This window comes from Lepisma saccharinum, chromosome 8 (assembly GCF_977018435.1).
Source record: "Lepisma saccharinum chromosome 8, izLepSacc3.1, whole genome shotgun sequence".
Taxonomy (NCBI): Eukaryota; Metazoa; Arthropoda; class Insecta; order Zygentoma; family Lepismatidae; genus Lepisma; species Lepisma saccharinum.
The window spans coordinates 84594767-84616918 of record NC_139236.1 but is presented as its reverse complement, the minus strand read 5'-3'; the positions used below and the strand labels follow the sequence as shown (position 1 = coordinate 84616918).

The following is a 22152-nucleotide window of genomic DNA, read 5'->3' as shown; positions in this document are numbered from 1 at the left end:
TCCAATTTTAACTTATCCACCACATGTGCACAGGTCTAACCATCAGTATGAGTAATAGAGTCAATTGTAACATAATGTACCATGCAGTCAATTTCTGATGGCAATGATGAGCTGGACATTGACATGTTCTTAATGCATTTGCCAATAAAATCAATTTTAGCTGGGACAGGCAGTAACCTACATATGGTGTTGCGTTTGATGTATTTGTATTATCTCATACCACTGGTGTGACGTTACACAAGTATCCAAAGGAAAACACATGTTGACTTCCAGAACCATTGGTAGAATTACAGCAGTGTGCTCAGGTGGTCCAAATACAATGATTCTTTCTAGAGTACAAACCAATACTAATGAATGCATGCTTATGTTATTTACAAGCCAAAATTGCAACACTGGCAATACATAATGGACCACACTGACTCTAACGTATGTTTGTTAGACCCTTGAACACATCGTAATTATCAAACTTATACAGTGACTGTCACTTCTGGTTTGTTAAAATTCCATTGAATATGTGCACAAGAATGGTGTTCAGCAATATGTGCAATTTTTTAAAGGTGAGTTTTGAACAATTTTATATATTTCTGACCTCGCTTCGAAATCATACAGTATTTAATTTGGATAAAATATGAGTAAAATTCGATGAGAGGAATGTATACAGTTTTTTTTTTAATCCTGGTGAAATCATGTTCAATTTTAAAATTAATCCAATATATATATATATATATATATATATATATATATACCATAATTCAAACTTCGCAAAGGTCAAAACATTTTGCTTTTGTTATCTCAAAATCCAATCTTGTAAGAAAGGGAAACATTGGAGTCCCAACCTGACTTGTGATGAACGTTTAATCTGCATTGTGCAATTATAATTATGCAATAATAATTTTGAAAACGCAAATGATGAATTTCGAAGTTAATTGTAACGACCAGCAGATGCAGAAAATGTATGAAAAATACAAATATATTTTCAATTATTGTAGATACTAAATTGCATTTATATATATAAGTAATTTCTTTTCTGATTCTAGTATACTTAGACATGTATAATAAAAGTAATATATTTAAAAAATATCTTGTTTAATATGAATATGAATAAAAAATATTTCTATTCAATTCACATGTATTGATATGATTTACTAATCATTCAAGGAAAAGAACGGTTATTTTTTTCATTGTGCTTAAGTACATATATAATTATGTTTAGGACGGAATAACTGTATTGCAAGCATTGTTCTAGAATAAGACACCCTATTTTTTGAGCACCAACTATATGATTTCTGTAATAATCTGCACATCAACAGTAACTAATGATTTTCTTAAAAATTTTCAAGGCACGGATATTTTTGTTAGTAAGAAGGCCTATTATGATATCCCTTATAACATAGTAAATTATAACATTGAGCATTCCCTGCGACTAGCATCATACATTGCTTATAAAGATGTTAATATTATTCCCCCTGGTGACTAGTGATGACAACTTACTCTTTACAAAGTTATATATATTTTAAAATAGTTGAGGAACATATACTTGTCATGTCCATAATAATAATAATAATAATAATAACTATAAAGTTGGCTAAGACTAAGTGTGTGTAGTTATGAATATGTGCTCTTAGGCACATACAGTTTCTCTACATTTGCTACGTGGATAAAAGAAATTATTAGTATTTACAATATGCAAGTAAGTAATATTATGGCCATAACGATAGGAAGTAGATAATATATTTATATATGAATTGTCTCTATATGACAAACTATGTCCTGCATTCGCACAATTCTCCTCTAAAGATGCTCACAGAATAAGTCAATGTTTTAATTTCACTGTGGCCCTTGCACATGCCCTTAAAAATCCACCAATCACAGAGCATCCTTCCTCTTTCCATTTATTTAAAGACAAAAGTAACAAATCATGACCACTTTCTTTGTTTCACGAGGGACATAGCATCAATTACACTACCACAAGTTACCATTACATTTCACATAATAATAATAGTACTAAATAATAATAAATTGCTAAAATAAGTACAAGAAATATTGAACAGTAAGTCACACACTGTTCTCTGTCTGATCACAGCGAGACTAGACAATAACAATATTGTGATGTTGAGGCATCACAAATTCAATAGTTTGCTTATATTTACACAAATCTATTGAGACCTACGCATTGCACTCAGTTTAAAAAAGAGACGCCATATTGCATTTATTTAATAAACTTAAGCCTTTTGTTTATAAAGTCCAAAACAAGGACAAAGAAATAATACAAGATAATCCCTCTTTTATCCCCTAGTAAAATTATCTACTGCAACAAAATTACTGTAAAAAAATTTAGTTCTTTTAATAATTATCATAATAAAAATAAGCGTAGAAATTTACTCTATAAAATGTAGAAAAAGTATCAAAACGTAATAGCAAAATAGGAAACAAACTATGGAGGATTCTGATAAGAAGAAATTATTAATTATTGAGCTATCAGCAAAGAGTATTGTATCATATCTTCTCGAGTTTTTACACATGATACGAACTTATGTAAGAGTTTGCACCACTGTAAGAGTTTATTTTGAACAATGAGAACACAATTGCTTTGTATAATTAATAATATCGCCTGTATTGCAACAATACAATGCCAGAACTTACATAATACTAATTATGTACGTGTGCTTCTTTTGTAATTTCAAAAAAAAATATCTACACTTACATTTATGTAAGATTAGCAAAAGCATGTGAGCTTACTTGCTATTACTACTACAAGATCTATGACGTCTATGTTATATGTTAATGTAGGTGTAGGTTCTCTACCATAGAAGTAACAAAACAACAATTTCATCAATTTGTGTTCCGCACTAAACATCTTACAGTAAGTATATCACTCGAGCTTGTTACTGAACTAACATAAATACCGTAGTTTCATTGAAGATAATAATTACTTGCGATGTATTGCTTACTTCATAACATACTGCAATATTCAGTAGGTCATACTTATTCAACATAATTAAAAAAAGAGTTCTTCAACAATATTCTCCAAAAAATTAATCAATATAAACAAAAACTAAATAATAAATAAAACTTAATTTTAATTGAGTTTGGTCATTACGTCAACTCAGTATCAATAACTTTCTTTTCTTAAAAAAAAAGAACAAAGAAATTATAAACATATTTGTTTTACACACTAGATGTCACTAGCATTACTGCATTCTTGCTTCTTGCATCTGCGGCTGTGCAGTATATGGAGTTAGAGGAAAAGCTCCAGCGGTTGGCAACGCTTGAGGCAGTGTTGCATAAGTGTAAGCAGCTGGCGTCATGTAACTAGCGGCACCTGCTGGGGAAAAAAGTAAATTGATTGTAGGCGGAGTCTTCTTAATTCTGTAATATATATTATTAACATGTAAGAAGCTTCAAACGGGAATAGTAATTTCGAGGTGATACATGAGCAATATCTATTTCTTTGTGTTTAATATTTGTGTATAATATATGAATCCAAATGGAATAATAGTAGTATGTATATGACATTGCCTAGAATACCCAAGAACACACTAAGGTCCGTTCTAGAATTACTGCAACCACATTAAACACAACAGCTCAATGATGATTTTCTTGATTGAATATGTCTCCTCGATGAAGGAGTAGTACCGTCGTCGCTTCGTAATCGATGGGTTCCGGGTTCTTACCCGGTGGAGACACACAGTGATTCGTATCCCGCTTTAAACTGTAGCTCCAGTACCGATTAGCCTTTCGGTGCATAAAATGAACTTAGAAACAAAAACTTAATCGGCGGAAACCTGATTCAATGTGAGCGCTGCGTAGCATCTTGCATAAATAAGACTATGAACTGAGCCAGCCACATGACAATACACTATGAATTGTATAGGGTGTCTCGAAAAAGCCGGAACATTTTGAAACGGAACTATAGAGAAGAGGAAGTTAGTTGCTTAGAAAAGCTCGCCATCTACTGAGTTCATTTTCAAATCATAAACCTACCAATGTTTTCAGCGTTATAATGTATACAATGGCATCTTATGCATAGTCTTGCAACTATTTTTCTCATATCTATACCTCCGTTTATAAATTAAGAGTATTTGAAAATAAACTCCTGAGGAAAATGTTTGGACCTAAAAGGGATGAGGAGACAGGTGAGTGGAGAAGGTTGCATAATTTAGAACTGCATAATTTGTATTCATGTTCAGATATTATTAGAATAACTAAATCAAGGAGACTTAGGTGGGCAAGCCATGTGGCACGAATGGGATAGGAGAGAAGAATTTACAGGATTTTTGTTGGGAAATCTGATGGTAAGAGATCTGTAGGAAGGCAAAGACGAAGATAGATCTAAATTAAATCGGTAAGGATGGAAAAGATTGGATTGATCTTACCCAGCATAGGGAGAGATGGAAGGCTTGTGTTGCTGCAGCCATAAACCTTCGGGTTGGAGAAAGCTGGAGAATTAGTTGTTTAGTTAGCTATACCTCCATTTCAAAATCTATTTGAGACACCCTTTATATTAATGTTAGGGCAGTTCTTATGTTTCAGGGCACAGATATGAATATTTTAGTTCATAAGTGCATTTTCTTAAAATTCTGCAATATTTTTGTGGTTTTATTGCTGTTATTTAGGGCTAGAAGTTGAGAACTTACCTGCAGCGCTGGAGTAGGGATATGGCTCGAACCCGTTAGCGTACTGGCTAGCGTATGCTGCCTGGTAGTCATAGAAGGGAGTAGTCGCCGCTGCTGCTGCAGCCGCCGCACTCGCGTGGGAGAGGGGGGTTGGATGAAGGGGCATGATCCCTGGCGCTGTCACATACGGCGAAGTATACAAGGAATATCCAGGAGGGAGTCTGAAAAGACAAGATAAGTTACAAAATTAAAGTATCCAAAATAAAAATTCAAGGGATTTGGTACGGCCACAAGATAAAGACGGTTACAAACAAGATAGTAAAATGTAAATTTTAAAGAAGTCACCTATTTGACGAATGAATGTAGTCAGGGTTGCCACTCATTTTGGAAGAAACAAAATCTCTGACCTTTCCAGAATTCAAGGTACTTGGTACGTTTTTCTTGAACTTGCAACACTGTTGGAATACGTTCGACTACACCGCGTGGCCATGAAAATAGGCGGCTGGGCTGAATTGCGCTGGTGCCACATATGGGAAAAGCAAAGCGAGAGCTGAACAAAAGTCGCTGGTTCTCGCGCACTGTGTGGCAACGTCGCCCTCTCTCCTGAGCACTTTTGCGTCATTCCCTGACCTTTCGAGCAAATACTGTCAGTTTGTATCACGTGGATTGCAAAGACCAACTCTACGAGATCTTTCATTCTCTTAAACTTCCAAACACACGGAGTTGTGTTCCGACGTGGCAACAGCGCGAACTTCTGCCACCCGCCTAATTTCATGGCCGGGCGTTTAGTGATCTTGCGACATATGACGACCGAGCTCTGTTCTGATGGGTTATGTGAACGTGTTTACTTGTTTGCTGCAGAATATTACTCCGTGTTACTGGGTTAGAAGCCGGTTAAGTGGTGTGTATGTGTTTGATTCGCCCTATTAATCTTTACGCGCCATGAACGTTGAGTAAATAAGCGCAATATCTTCAACTTCTCTTGTTCATCAAACGAATCACGTTTTACCATTACTGCTGAAAGTAAATGACAGAAACTCAAGAAACATTAAAATATTCCACACAAAGGAAGGAAAAGGGTTGTGTTTTCAATGCCTCCCCGCAAAAAAATCTTGACATTTCTCCAAATTTCCAGGAGCTTTCCACGACTCCTGAGCCGAATTTCTTGACTTTTCCATTTTTTCCAGATCAGTGGCGACACGGACACTACAGTGCTGTGAGCTTCCTTTGTTGTGGGTTCGATTCCCGATGAGGCTTTCAGAATTACGGTTTTGACGTAGCGTCGTGAGGACAATTCGGGACCTTCTTGAAGAGAAGGAGCAACCGCCTCTGGTCCAGAAAGCCACAGAACAACGAACGGACTTCAATAAATAACTAAGAGTAACTCATGCACACTCAGGACATTTAAAATTGACTCTTCTTGAAGGACACAGGGTGACATCAAGCACCAATGCGCCCTTTGAACCCGTGAGAGAAAGTTCTCCGATGCTATGGATTGATGTAATCCGGTTGAGTTTGTTAATATAATAAATGTTGGCATTGTGAGGGAATTTATGTTGACAATCAATCTAATCTTCTCTATTAGTAAATATTTATTTAATTTACTTACAAGTCATTATGGAGCTGCGACACTAGTGAGTGTCGGCCTCTATGACGGAGTGGTTGGTACAGCGCGATACGACGACATGGGTCCCGGGTTCGATTCCCGCTTAAGACATCATGGGTGTTTGTGTTTGTCCTTAATGAGAAAATTGAGAATTGAGTAAAACTGTTAACAGGAAACAGAGAATATGAATGACAGGGGAAACTGCCGCTAAGGGGTTTTCCTTTAATGAAAAAAAAAACCTGTAGGGCGTCTAACTGCCACGCGGGAGATATGGGTTCGATTCTAAGGGTGAGTGATGCCATAATGGGAATTTCTCCAGCACTGTCTGTGCATGGAGGACTCTGGAGCAGGGTTCTTAATGATTCAGGAACCATAAATTTTAATAGGTTCTATTGGGTTCCGCTGTAGGACCGGAACCTTTATTCTCGCACAATTTAAATTCGGTCCAAGTTGCGTATTGTTTCATTGAAAAACAGGTTCCTCTATCGTATTTAAATTCACCCGGAAAAAAATATATTCCTGGACCGAATTTAAATTGAGCCGAAAAAAAGGTTCCTGGACCGTATTTAAATTGATCTGGTAAAAAGGTTCCTGGACCGAAATGAAATACTTTACAGATAAAACAGTTCTTTACGGTCCAGAACCCATTTACGCTTGCTGATTTTCTCTCCTGGACCGGAATTGAATTTATTTAAAATTCCTGGACCTTTAACAACCCTGCTCTGGGGTCCACCCAACCTCTAATAAATGCGGGTAAAAGTGGTCGGAGTGTGCATCTCATCAAATGGTTCAGATTGGGAATGCTTTCACGGTATTTGTAGCGTGTAAGGGGCTGAGTCGATACCGACGGCGATGTATTGGTATCGGTATGGGAAGTATCGGCTGGATTTACCGGACGATACTTTTCCTGCGTTTTATTGTTCGCAGTGTCCACAAAAATATCACGTGACACTTTCGCTGAGTGTAATTATCCTGGTGGTTGCCAAAATTCGAAGTTTCAATTGATTTTGTATCAATATTATGTGAAAAGCTGTATTTTGTGATTGCGAAACAGATATTTTTTTACGTTCTGATGAGATTCTTGAGGTATTTAAAGCAAAATTATGGTAAATGGATGCTTGTAATTCTAGTTGGAATACTCACTCATATTAACATTTTCAAAAACTTTTAATTGTTACAAATTTCAAGCATAGGTATAGATATCTTGGGTATTCACTCTAAAGCGTTTATAGAATTGTGACGGTTCTAAAGCAGGCTATCCAAAATGTTTCAGTCAGTCGACGAGCCTATAAATATAGAGCGATCGAAACTAGCAGAAGCGTAGAACAAGAACACCAAGATGCGTTTCATACGCAGTGCGTGCCTTGTCCCATCCTCCACATTACGCATTCCATTCGTTCGACTGTCACGCCAATATACCCATCATCATCCATACACTCAACTCCCCCCCCCCCACCCCGTTATTCAGGACACAGCCACGCCCCTTTCAGGTAATTTCTAAACGTCGCGGCACAAACCGACCAATCAGGTTCGAGAGCGGATAACCGCTAATGGCGTAACCCCTCAAAAAGAGAACGATATGAGTCGCTATTACAGCTGGATAATTTGAAGGAACGGAACATACTACGGGTTTAACGCTGGACAGCAATTCTACGATAGTCATTTGTTTTCGTGTTTGTGTCTTTTTTTAAGTTCGTGTCGATATGGAAGGAGATTTCCTGAGTATTTATTGGGTTATCACCCTACCGGGAAATACGTAACGCACAATTTTGTTTTCGTGCATGCAATTTCCTTCACTGATAGCAATCGCTATAATTATATCACTCTGACGGTTCGACCGACAAAGAAAAAATAGCCTTGCGTATTGATTGATATTAGCCATAAAGTGGTCTTAAATTGGCTATGGTAATCAACAGGGTGGATGTGTTTTTCCTATTTCATTATTACTCGCAACTACGTATATATCTCATTGCATAACTCTATCGACCCTGATGTAACCTTGCAATCAAAGGATCCAGGGTTCGAGACACATTGCACGAACTTCAAACTGTAGGTCCTGTTCAGATTAGCCTTTCTGAAAATAAGATGGATTTAAAACAAGTCTTGATGTTACAAGAGGCAAACAATAACCTTAAAAGTCCAATAAAAATTGTAGGGCAGACTGTATACAGCTCAAATTTACATGAGATGCCAACTGTTATTTACAAAACGACCTCAGGGCTGCAACACTAACCAAGTGAGCTTCAAAGCGCCATTTTTGTTAATTTAAATATGGCGCCTTCTATACACACTTACACCACTGAGTGGTTTCTTGCCCTTTGCTAGCTTGACAGAAATGTCTCGGCAAATGAAAATTCAATATCTCTGTGCATGCTTACCACACCACCAATGGAGAGGAAAGTTCGACAATGGCCTGAGTTCGCAGGCAGATGGGTGGAAAGGCCTTCGCAGTGGCTCATAAGTGACTGCGCGTGGACCCCAAAGGCTTATTCTTCTTGAGGTATACAGGCACTAACTTCAGGTTGAAAATATACATAGATCAGCAATAGGTCTGTGGTAAAATGCAGTAAACTTGTGCAATCCTGCATACAGAAATCTACTAGATAAGAAACAAAATGAAATTAAGGATTTCATTTGACTCTTCCTTGCATTTTTGTTAAAATGTGGTATAGCCAAGGAACCAGAAGGTTATAAAACACGGCACACAACAGATTTAAATCTTAGTTCCTAGCTTTAGACATCTTATCAGAGTCATTATCACGGAGGAAATACAAGTTGGGAAAGGAAAGAAGCACTCGTATCCTGAGAAGGGGTAGAAAGATTAGACTAGTTCGTTTCGCGCTGTGTTTCTTGATCTCTTGTTCCAAGGTAAGTCAGAATTTAATATTATTGTGCAGGATGCACAGAGTGATTCGGATCCTACTTTAAACTGTAGGTTCAGTCCCGATTAGCCTATCTGTGCATGAAGGGGACTTAACTCGGACTCAAACATTTTTTGTCGCTCGGCTCACCAAAACGAGTAGAGATCTTAGAGGCCCCAAACGGACAAATTAGTTGTAGAGACGAAATACCTTTTAAGGGTTGAAGAGAACAATTTCACCTAATCACCAATCATCTTCATCGTCGCAATTAAAATACTACACTACACATTCAAATGCACTATTTAGAAGAATTCTTTGTGCTTCTTGTAGCCTTAGGTGTACGCCTGGAAGCTAGATATCCCACACAACGGTACAGTATTGCAGGTTGCATATAAATCAGGAAAACTAGGCTTTCGTGTAACACCTTTGCTTTTTTTGTGTACCCCCTGGCAATGCCGTAAGCGTTTTGAAAAATTGACAAATTTATCATCTCAGGGTTCCCGATTAATATTAAAATACATTACCTGTCCCATTTTTATTATTATTTTGACCTGAACATTTTGGGACTAGGTGGTAGACTAGCAAAAAAGCTGAACCTCGACAAGCAAAAAGTCAATTCAATTCAAAATTCAATTTCAAATTCGTGAGCAAATGCGCCAACGACGTAGTCACAAAACTAGAACATGATTTATTTCTTAACTTCAAGTTTCATATACAGTACTGAACGACCCCCTTTCTACTGGAAGTGTCACATTAGCACAAACAAAACAAATCAGAAACAACACAACATGTCACAGGTAGAAACATTACACACGCCAGAACACAAAAAAATGTGTTCTGGCAAGATAACGTGAACATTTGGAGGCAGGTTGTGGAGAAGCCTATGGTAAAGAGTTGTAGAAGGGAGAGCTTTGTAGTGGGATTGTGAAAAAGTTTTACATTGTGGATTGGTCGTGTGGGTTCTGAAAGATCATAATGATTGATAAGAAATTCTGTTCTAATTCTACCAGTGATGGTTTTATGAGAAAAAAATCATGCCTGCTAGTTCGCGACAAGTGTCTGGTGGCTGGATATTCAAAACGGAAATAATATCTGTTTTATGTCTCGGAGAAGCTATTGTGTGGCGAGCAATGATAAGGAAAACTAACGACAGAATTAATCCTGGAAAAAATAGTTTTAGAAACTATGGGGAGGAAATATAAATTATTATATAATTGCGGAGTTTACTATGAAAATAGATTAATAAAATCCTAGATAAGAGGGTAAATAGGCAAGTTCTAATAAAATCCATCGACTAGAAAGCACGTCATTGCCAGAAGGTCTCATGATAACTAAAAAATTGAATTCCGTGACTTTGGAATCATTGTGTATGCCAGAAAATGCATTAGGTTTCGGATTCAAATACAGAAAATGAGAATTTCAGTCTATTCCTTGATTGATCTTAGCATTTCATTTCCTTTCGGTTAACCACAAGTGCATAAAAACAGAAGTTTCGATCAACGATGAACGAATAAGGCAACAGTTATATGCAATTAACTGCATTCAAGGTGCATGAGGTGTTGACCTCCGTGGCAAAGTGGTTAGCAGAGCGCGATAAGACGCCAGGGGTCCCGGTTTCGAATCCCGACCTGGGCATGGATGTTGTTTGGGAGCGTCCCTTCATCATCCTCATCGCCGCTTAGCCAAAAGTGACAGAAAAACGACGTGAAATAACCAAATTCAATCAATCAATGTGCATGTAATGCATATTCTTTTATTATTTTGCGGTCTCCGTGGCGGAGTGGTTAGCACATCGCGCTACAACTTCATGGGTTAGGTTAGGTTAGGTTAGGTTTCTGCAGAGAAAGTCAAAACATTTGGCATGAAGAAAAGAAGGTTCCGGTATTTTGTTTTCATAGACTTTGACCGTGCTAGAGAAGAGTGTTCGTTAATATTTTCTGTAATTAACAGTATTTGTATTTCAGATTACTAAACAATGTTTTCTTTGTAGAGTATGCTACATTGCATTTGGCATAAAGATTGTTTTCTGTGCTTGATCCAACAATATTTTGCAGTTCTTGAAAGAAATACGATCATGGTGAAATACATAAAGTAACACATACAAACATTCTACTTGCTCCTGTATAGTACAGTGTGTTCCACCTCAAACGTTGTTGTTATAGTAGTTTGACCTCAGCAATTATATTCCAACCAAGGAATTCTGCCTTCAAAGTGCGTCACACTAAGCCCTAGACGAGATTTCTTAAGAACATTGGAAAATGAAAACTGTTGAGGATTCATACCTTAAGACCATGGGGACACAACTCAGGTTTACCGCCCCCCCCCCTAGAAGAAAGTCTGTTGGCGCCTCTGGGTACCGGGTTCAAATCCCGGCTCGTGCATGGGTGTTTGTGTACACTCGTCAATTTCATCATATCATCACTCATCCCCATCATCGCGATTAGCCAGAAAAGCGAAGTAAAATAAACCAAATCAATCAATCTTTTAGGATTTTACCGGACAGAGGAAACACTGCAATGCGAGACTGCATATGTACAGGATATAAAATACTTTTTCTTTCGTAGCGTCGAAACGAGGCTTCAACTAGCAAAACGTTGCAAAGAAAAGTTGTTCGTCTTGATACCCTCTACGCGCTGTGGAAGTTTGTCATTGTTGTACGGGGACACCCTGTATATAATATATACAGAATTACAAAAAAAAGCACTCCACCTCTCCGTAAGTGTAAGGCCACGTGGCTCACTCAGTTTCCATCCTGGCGTTGCTCGATTGAACACCGACCTCAAAATTGAACATGTCGTGCTCTTACTGAAGTGCGTCACACGCGAGGGGAGAGCATTAGCTCCACGTGGGATGAAAAATAAGCCCAATTTTATTCCGCGGGCGGTAATCATTATTGATTCCTTTGCCCAAGACCTCGTTCGCCAACCTTCGAGTTGTTCAATCGCCAGCCACGGTCGGCGGCTGGATATCTTGATTATGCAACGCGGCGGCGTCTTTTATTTATCTTTCCATATCGTTGCTTAAGCTCATTATAATAATAATAATGATGATGATGATGAGAGCGATCAATGGTACTGAAACAAACAAAACATGGAATTCCTGTTCATAAATAATGCATTTGCATTAGAGAGGCAGCGAGCTTATTTTCATTGGTCACTCCAGTATCGAATCGCAAAATAACGCGAATTTCTTCTTCGTTCCGCGAAATATACTGCGAAAAATTAGAATTCTGCAGCTACGCATTCATGAAATCTTTCATTTCCCCCTGCAGGTTTAGGCATGCCATAGTATTGTACATAACACTGTGCTTACTATGCTACTTGTATTTGCCTTGACAGTGCAAGGAGTTGTTGAGAGAGAAAGAGAGAGAGAGAGAGAGAGAGAGAGAGAGAGAGAGAGAGAGAGAGAGAGAGAGAGAGAGAGAGAGAAAGAAAGAGAGAGAGAGAGAGCTCTTGAAAAATGTCGTATCGTACGCAAGGTATTGGGTAAGAAGTTACAAGTCTTACATTATTCTTAACATAGCAGGAAGCAGAGAAAGGAATGCGGAATAAGCAATTAGGCAAACATTGGGTGAGTGACTTGAGAGACGGCTAGGGAATAAACGTTGGAATCGTGAGGGAGCGAGATCAGTTGGCGAGGATACGAGAGAGAGAGAGAGAGAGAGAGAGAAGGGAAGTGGGAAGCGATTATTGGACAATGGTGTGTGAACAGATTGAATTCTCACAGGAAGGTCAGAGTCAGACAAGTAACAAATTGAGAGGACAAGTGTGAGACTAACCTTCATCTATTTGTGAGGCAAGTATGATCTTCTTCTTATCAATATCCATATCGGTTCAGTCATGGAGAGTAGAGAAATACAATTATTGCACATGTGAATTCTTTTACCATTCCTTTGAATGTAACCTCTCGCATACATCATACTTTAGGCTAAGCGAATGATAACCATCTGAAAGATGAATGATGAATAACTACATCACCGAATCGAAGATTCAAGGTTCTTGGTTCGATCCCAACGCAGTAGCAACATTGCGTTACGATGTATTCATTGACTGACCACGCTGACCTCCGTGGCGGAGTGGTTAGTACAGCGTGCTAAGATGCCAGGAGTCTTCGGTTCGAATCCCTGCCTGGGCATGTGAGGGTCCCTTCATCAATTTCATCATATCATCACTCATCCTCATCGCGATTAGCCAAAATCGTAAGAAAAGCGACGCTAATTAATAAAGATCAAATCATTGGGTAAAATTAATTTCTCCTATCCGGCCTCGCCGATGGCGTAGCGTTAACATCGTCGCCGTGTAATCAAGGGGCCCTATGTTCGAAACCCGACGGAGGCACATAGTGCATCGGAACCCACTTTAATCTATAGGTCCAGTTCCAATTAACCAATCTCAGCATAAGTTTGACTTAAAGCAAAACTAGAATAATTCAAATTTAGTTATTATCTTCTTTAAAACTCTTTCAGTTGATACTTTTGAATTTAATTTTAAAATATCGATCAACTAACTGTATTTTACAATAGCTATTATTTTATGAATGCTCAGATAAAATAACCAAATGGAAATTAAATATTTACGGACGTATCCGTTTGAATCTTGACCTTCTGAATTCTCTAAACTAATTGCATTTTACTTCGGAAGCTTAATATTGATACTTATTTGATATAGTTATTTTTGGAGATTTCAACTTTAAAAATTATACAAACATTCATAAAAATTATACCGTGACGGACGTAACTTATAAAATATAACAAAACAAACACTCACTTAATAACTGCCATATTTCACCAATGTGAACAAACAAACAAGAAAATTTCTAATCTGCGAAGATAAATTATGAAGATTTCATAAGTTGAAGAGTAAAAGTAATTACAGAAAAAATAACATGTTTCAGACGATACAGTGTTACCACAGATAAACGTATTATAAGCAGATATGGAACTCAGGCAGCAAACTTTCTGCGCTTTATATTACTGCCTGCAAGAAGTTCTAGTATTGACCGCCGAGAGGCGCCACTCGCACTTTTTACTTTCACATCGGGACCAAGCTATTTACAACAGTTTGCGAGGATCTTCGAGGAGAAAACTATTTCCGTTGTAGCTATTCCTTGCCACCTAGTGTGAGGAGGGTGATTCATTCGTTGACCTGTGCTGAATGTCCAGCCTGAGCAAAAATTGCGATTGGCGCCTCTCAGCGGTCGATACTAGAACTTCTTGCAGGCAGTAATTTAAAGCGCAGAAGCTTTGCTGCCTGCATTCCATATCTGTGGTGTTACGTTGTAGACTTAAAATTTATGCCGATATCAGCAAGAAATATTTGCACAATATATCCAATTCGGGTCTCAAAAGCCTGCGAACAGTTGCGAGGGGGACTCGATTCGATGACCACGCGTCACGCAATAGAAAAGCCGTGTTGCAAGCATTGGTCCTCAGAGAGATGTTGCCATGGAGATTATATATCAGATAGTTTTATGCAAATATTGTAGTCAGCCAAAAGTCACCGAGGCAGTCATAAAGAAACACGACTGACTTACATACATCTGAGAATAGGACATAACTGCTACAAATATTGCTACATATTAGTTGGCTAGTAAATAAAGACGAAATTTGACAGAGCCGATCTCAGTGTTGGAGTGGTTATCACAGAGCGCTACGACGCCAGGAGTACCGGGTTCGAATCCCGAGCGTGGCATGAGTGTTCTTTGTGAGTGTCCCTTCATCAGTTTCATTAGATCACCTTTCATTCTCATCTTCGCGATTAGCCAAAAGTGAAAAAAAAGCGAATTAAAATCAACCAAACCAATCAATTCTTTATATTCTTCAACTTGAGTTGACGCACAACTTTTTCCCCACCAGTAGTGTGGTTAGTTATTATTTTCTGCTCCAGACATTAATTACTATGGAAAATACATATAATTCAATTAAGGTTATTTATTCAATAGGACGACAGAGTAATTAATTTATTTGCATTACTTTACTAATTCAACGTATTTCCCTCTGAATTCTCTCTTGAATAATATCCACAGACTACAGCATTGCACATGTTTCAAAGTTTCATCTTCTGGTATTCCAAGGCGCCCATCTGCTACTCCCAGCATAGAGAATTTGTTATAAAACGAAACGGTCGTGAAAATTCGCCATTGTGTTCATATTTCGCACTTAGAACTTCATTTTGCGAATTGTTCTATCAACAATAGTTCGTGACTATTAAGTAACATCAGGTGTTTATCTATCATGGAAGTGATTATCGCGATCTCCATGAATACCTTACCCCTTGATTATATTCGGGATTCATATTAGGGGTAAGCGTTTGTTGGTTTGTTGATACCGATTGTTGTTTTAAGTCTACTTTATGCACAGAAAGACTAATCGGGACTGGACCTACAGTTTAAAGTGCGATCCGAACCACTGTGCCATGTGCCTCCACCGTGAATCGAACCGCGGACAGCTTGATTTCAAGGCGACGACGTTACCACTACGCCATCGGGGAGGCCTAACCTTATTTATTTCTGTCCTTTTGTTAATTGGGAAGAGAACAAAGTAGGCAAGGAAGTAGATGAAAGCGTACACGGCCTTCATAGTGGACACCATCCTCGCATCACAGAAAAAAAACGTCAAGAAGGATACCGTCGTGATTTGAACCTAGTAAAACTTCGTTTTGTTATCAGGCTTCCTCTTGTCTCATGGCTCATGGCGGGAATGCTCCCCCTAACCCATTATTTTTTTCATTTTTGAAAACCTTGCGCGATAGTGCTTTTCTTGAACGGATACATGTCGCAAAAAAATTAATCCCGAAAGGAAGTGGGGAATTCTGAAGCCATTCTGACCAATGAGCGGACGGGATGTTGCTTCTCGACCAATGGGAGAGCGTCGGATCTTAAAGGTACTCGCCCTCACTCGTCCGAAGAGGCGTGGTACATCCTTATTGATCGGACGCTGGGACAAGCAGTGGGACATCCTGGCGCCTGCTCTCTGTGCTGATCGCTTACGCCGAAATATCCAGCCGTGAGACGCGAGATTTGGGGAATCCGGATTTGCAGGTTTATACGCAGACGCATCACGTGATTCTTGCCAGGATTCCAGACATCCAGGTTACAGGAGAGGGGAGGAAAGCTCTGGGAATTTCGTGGGGGAATGCTGAAGTTAAAAGACCTGTTAGAGGATTTTTGTTGTTGTCAAGCGTCCAGCCGCGAACTGGTAGCAAACATGTTGGAGCCTGTTTACGGCACCAGCATCCGTGAAGGAGCTGGAGAAACATATCTTGGTATCTTCTCACTCACAGAATATGTTCGTGGCGACTTCAGCGCGCTACAACTCCAGGGGAATCGGGTTCGAATCCCCGTGTGGGCATGGATGTTCCTTGTGAGTGTCCCTTCGTCAATCACATCATCATTCATTTTGAATTTGAATTGCGTATTAAATCCACTTTATGCACTGAATCCGAACCACTATGTGCCTCCACCGGGTATCGAACCCGATATCCCTTGATTACAAGGCAAATTCCATTGGAGAGGCTCTCATATAAACATTCATTGTCGTGATTAGCCAGACGTGGTAGAAAAAAGACACAATAACCTAATCCACCAATCATGAAACGGTTATTCGGATGCAACGGGTAATCCGAATAACCGCAGAATTCGGATATATAATCTCTCTATATATAAAAATGTATGTATGTGTGTGTGTGTGTTTGTTCCGGCATAACTCTCGAACGCCTGGAGCAATTTCAACCAAACTTGGTACACGTATCACTTGCTATCTCTCGAAAGAAATACTGTTGGGGTAAGATACCCCTGGCACCCCTAGAGGGCGGGGGGGGGGAAGGGGGTGACATGTAAAAATAATCGAAAACGACCGATATTAGTGTGGAATCCATAGTTACATGTAATCGCTTAAACTTTTAACAGACAAGCAACTGTTCTGCATAAACCTTTCTTGTTTGTCGCTTCGTTTCGACGCTAAGAACTCTAAAAAACCGTGATTTTATCCTGCACAAATATGCAAACACGCAGCACAGATTTTCAATTGACACCAATGGAGTGACACTGCAATTATATGACTTATAAATAATCAGATAGATACAAGAAACATCCATGGCTTACCCAGGATTTGAACCTTTGACCTCTGGCTTTGTAGCCACGTTAGCAAATGAGCTTAGAATATATTGTCGATTATTTACTGGCACTGCACATTCAAAAAAATCACTGCATCTGCCCCCATTGTACCTTAGAATACGATCACGGTGCCCTAATGCCAGCTCCAACGCGGTTGGTTTGGTTTTTTCTTGCGGACAGGCTGCCTGCAAAACACAACGCGTCGATGCGGTTTTGATGTGGGGGTGGGCAACGAGCCCCACGCTGAGTGCGCATATGTTGAGCACGTGTCTTCCCCGAAAGAGGATGCGGCAAGGGGGGGTGGGGGCAGGAAGAGATACTCGCCACAAAACACCTTCCATATGTTTTAACTTGACGCAAAAGCGTGCATCCGAAAATGTTGTTCTATCTTCTCCTCTGTTTGCCTTAGCTACTAAAGTAAAGAAATATTGTTGCAAGCCTAGTTTTAAGCTCGAAGGACCTACTTTTTGGAAATGTCTCTCCCGAATCGCCTTGTAATCAAGGGGTCCCGGGTTCGAATCCCGGCCTGGGCACGATTGTTCTTTGTGAGTAGACATCCCTTCATGAGTTTCATCATATCATCACCCATCCTAATCGTTGCGATTACTCAAAGGTGGCAGAAAAGCGACGTAAAATAACCTAATTCAATCAAACAATCAAGGAGCTCCGAATTCTATCCCCGCTAGAGGAGCATACTGGTTTCGATTAGGAATGGACACAAAATCCAAAAACAGATTTCAAATTATCCGATATCCGTCTCGGATGCAACGGATAATCCGAACATCATGATAAACCGGACAGAACAAATCTGGTGGTGAAGGTTTTGTGGGAAATACGTACAGTGAATTTGTGGATAGTCCGTAAAAACGATAAAGTGTCCGGATAATACATACATTTGGGTATGCGGACATTTCGGATAATCCGAATAATTTGGATATCAGAATATCCGATATCCGGATAAAATATCCAAATTTGGCCATCACAAGTTCGGATCCAATTTTAAACAGTAGGTCCGTCGCCGTAGAATTATGCAACACGCATATGCTATACAGGGAGGTTAGTATTTCAGAATGTAGGTTCCCATTTTCCTCTCCTCTATCCATAAACAACGTTTCCAACATTACAAAAAGATACTGAGGTACAGCCAACGTCAAAGATAATACTAGGTAAATTCTCCGTCACCGTTTTCATTATTTTTGTTCCACATCTTTTGTTGTTTTAAGAAATGCAATTCTGTTGATGAAGAGCAGATGTTGTTGCCTTCTGCTTATTGGCGTTCTTATATTAATTCTTGATCACATTGTGAAAGACAGACTGGAGGAAAATGTCGATGGACAATTTGCATAGAGGAAAAGGTGGTAATATGGAACTACACTTTGTTTTTGAGCTATTTTGTCTGAGCTGTATAAGCTCAATTTTTTCAATTTTCTGGTAAGCTGAGCTTTATTCTATTGGCTACCTATTCCAAATTTGAATGTACAATATTCCACTTACAGGCTAAGCTGTGTAAAAATTACCGATAAAAGTACAAGCAAGTCATCACTCCTACATTTTCTGAAGTAGAGCGCATACAAAGCTTTTAAAAATTACAAAATAATGATTATTTTAGAAGAGTATTTTCTATTGAATGAAGAAAGTTAAGTATTACAAATATTGAACGCATACAAAGCTTTTAAAAATTACAAAATAATGATTATTTTAGAAGAGTATTTTCTATTGAATGAAGAAAGTTAAGTATTACAAATATTGAACGCATACAATAGCTGTTTCTATTGATAGAAAATAATGAACCAAAACGATTAGATTTTTAAATCTATCTATAAAAAAACAGTCACACACATATATATCCTTTGCAGCACATAAAAATATAAACAAAACTTTCTAAAACCAGCACCATGGGGGGGGCACAATACAAACATTGCCACCTTGAAGAACACCGCAGCTTACCATTGAAACTAAGAAGATTAAATACGTATGTGTAAACACGAGATGCTGGTACAAAATAACATGTAGGTAAATGTCAAGTGAGCAATAATATCTGAAACGATATTCAATTGTTTGTAAAGTTGTTTACGAGATTGTGTGTTCAGCCATCTTAGAAATGCTTCTTGTAAGTTTAGTATTAAATCGTTATTTTGAATCCTGGTGTTCATCTTTACGTTATCAAGTACCTACGTGTGTGAAACATTTAACCTCTGCGTACATACACGACAGTAAAGTGTTTGGTTCTGAATATCATCTGTAGATCATCAAAACCAGAATACAAGCATGTACCTTTCCCAAGGTTTGAAATTCGACGGAAAACAAAAGTGCTTCTCGAACGCCCGCCATTACACAAATGCAGACTGTAGCGGTCATATGACCTTCAGGGCAAGCTAAGACACAAGTGACAAGTGTCATCACTAGAGTGCAGCAGCGTGTACTTCAGATATAGAGGGTGTTCCATATTACCAGCAGTGTTCCATATTACCACCTTCTTCTCTACTGTTTCTTGTACTGTTGTGTGCACAAGACGCCATATTGCAAGATGGAGACACGCACATTGATATGAGTTCACTTAAATGTACCATAAATTGGATGGTTCTAATTTTAGCGTGGAAAAAAATTATAAACTTTAAAAACAGAGCGAGGTTTACTGTTTTTTGTCCCACGTGAATCACACAAGGCTGACACACAATCGGATCATGGCGGCACGTGGATAATGGTCGCCATATTTGTCCTCCACCAGCGTGAAGAGTATCCTGTAGCCGAGACGTAAAAACGCAGAACAGCTGACTGTCGACAAGCGAAAGACGTTGAACGGGTGATGATCAGTAAGGACATATCTGGTAGCACGCCAGGCCTTGAAGATGGTGGGGAGAAATCCCACCACTGTTTTACATGTCGCATGTTTATTTTTGGCACTGGGAGTGCGTATGCTGTAACATGCTGCAGGAGTGGAAGTGTCGCGCTGTCAACTGCACAGGGAAGATAGTGTATCTAATTTTTTTTTTGGCCTCTTTCTTTTCCAACCCAACGCATCGTGGAAGGGAACTAATAATGCGTGCGGCCCACCCGCACGGAACGCATATGGTTCGCCAAGGTGCTGGAACGCTGGTTTTGGTTTTCATGTACCTCATTTTTCGTCCAACAGTCGCAAACAAAAGTTTCCTCAATGTTTCAAGGTGCTAACCAGATTGAAACACTGTGCCAGCACGTGCCAGTTCCAATGCCTTAAGAACTAAAGGCACCAGAAACATAAAACATTGTGCACACGACTAGTTAGGATTATCAATTAATATTAGTTCTTAAAAGTTCTTACTTCACCTTGGGCAGACATAGGCTAATCATGACTGGACCTACAACTTAAAGTGTGATCCGAACCATAATGTACCTCCACCGGTAATCCGACCCCCTTGATTACAAGGCAACAACGTTACCACCACGCTATCGTGGATACCCTATTATTATTATTTTCATTCATATTTTCGACTCAGCAAAGTCAAGAGGTTCCGGGTTCGATACCCGACTGGGGCATATAGTGGTTCGGATCTCTCCTTAAACTGAAAGTCTGGTCCCGATTAGCCCATCTGTGCATAAAGTGTACTTAAACACAAACTCAGATCGACTCAGTACAGGATATCAATTTCATTTCCAATGTATCAGAAATTCTAGCAGCTGGAAATCGTCCGAAATTAAACGATTTCATTAGTGACATCACGACTTTTGGCTTTGCATTAGAATATATTAATCATTACATGGGCAGGAAATGTAGTAAAGAATATTTTACGCGTATTAATAAGGATTTTTCAACGCTCAATTACTATTAAAACCGACCATATTGAAGAGTCACTGAAATGCAAATATCTATATGTACTGCATGTGCCATTTAGTTGAAAATTTCAGTTTAACAGCTCTCAATTTATGGAATTTGGATCGCGAAACTAATCTAGACAGAGATATGAAAATTTCAACAGTATCTAAAGCTCGAGCAACAAAGGGAAAATCCGTTTGAAAATCATCTTGAAGCGCGTTGGCCGATTTCTCGCAAATGCAATACTAAACCAGCCATCTCAGGCATTATACGGCAGTTATTGTGGTTACAAAATTGAAGACTTGACTTCCTTCCACTCCCTTTTCTAAACCACTCATCACACTTCTTCAAAATGTGTGTGACAGAAAAATTGTAGACCAAGTGAAACTTCAAAATTTCCGTGAGTTTTGTTCGTTACCCCCTTTCCGAAAGCGAACTTGGATTAGCAGCTGTGTAAGCTACATTTTTTACACGGGATAACTGAGGCAAACATAAATGTATGTAAGTCAGTTTCTGTACTCTCATTCATTCTAACTAATAGCGTTTTGGATTTTTTTTTCTGAATTGCATTATTGGTACAGTATTTTCTACACCAGGTGGTAAATTTTTGAGCTGTTTCCCAAGCAGTACACAATTTGCACCACTATGTTGTAAGCAACAATCAAGAAATGTGGAGCAGTGGTGCTAATAATGATGGTGCAAGTACCATTATACTACACAGAGTTAATCTCCGAAGCGGTAGACTCCGCAGAGTTTTGAAAATGTAAAAAAATTGGCAAAAAAATCTAGGACTCATATACCAGCACAAGCTTGGTTAAAGATAGGAGTGCATTGTTAAGAAAACATCACTTATCAACAATGGTGAAACGAACTGGAAGCCTTCCATGCCACTGAAGGGATGCTTGAGAAAAGAAGATGTAGTAACTCATCAACTTGTGGAAGAGAAAACGTTGACATACACTAAATATAAGTTTCCTGCATGTTTTCGTCATACACCATAGTGCTCCCATATGCATGTCTTAATATGGGGTATCCAGACAAGTTAGACATCTTATCTGCTTATCATTGGCTTGCAGGAGCTCCAAACGGAGTCGTATAGCTAGATAGGCATGTAATTGTGGGAGTTTTCTTCTTGGAAGGAGCTGTATCAAATTGCATGTCAAA

General features: G+C 38.9%; 1 protein-coding gene across 2 annotated transcripts in view; it reads right to left on the bottom strand.

Annotated features, from left to right (window-relative positions):
- Nucleotides 1–776: 776 nt before the first annotated feature.
- Nucleotides 777–22152, bottom strand: part of LOC145991233 (RNA-binding protein 24-like) — a 153723-nt gene continuing 132347 nt past the window's right edge. For both annotated transcript variants that reach the window (XM_083127192.1, XM_083127193.1), the window contains 2 exons: nucleotides 4638–4837; nucleotides 777–3325 (listed from right to left, as the gene is read on the bottom strand). In XM_083127192.1, the coding sequence (XP_082983318.1) occupies nucleotides 3192–3325; nucleotides 4638–4837 (334 nt within the window). In that variant the 3' untranslated portion in view covers nucleotides 777–3191. The remainder of the gene's footprint in view (nucleotides 3326–4637; nucleotides 4838–22152) is intronic.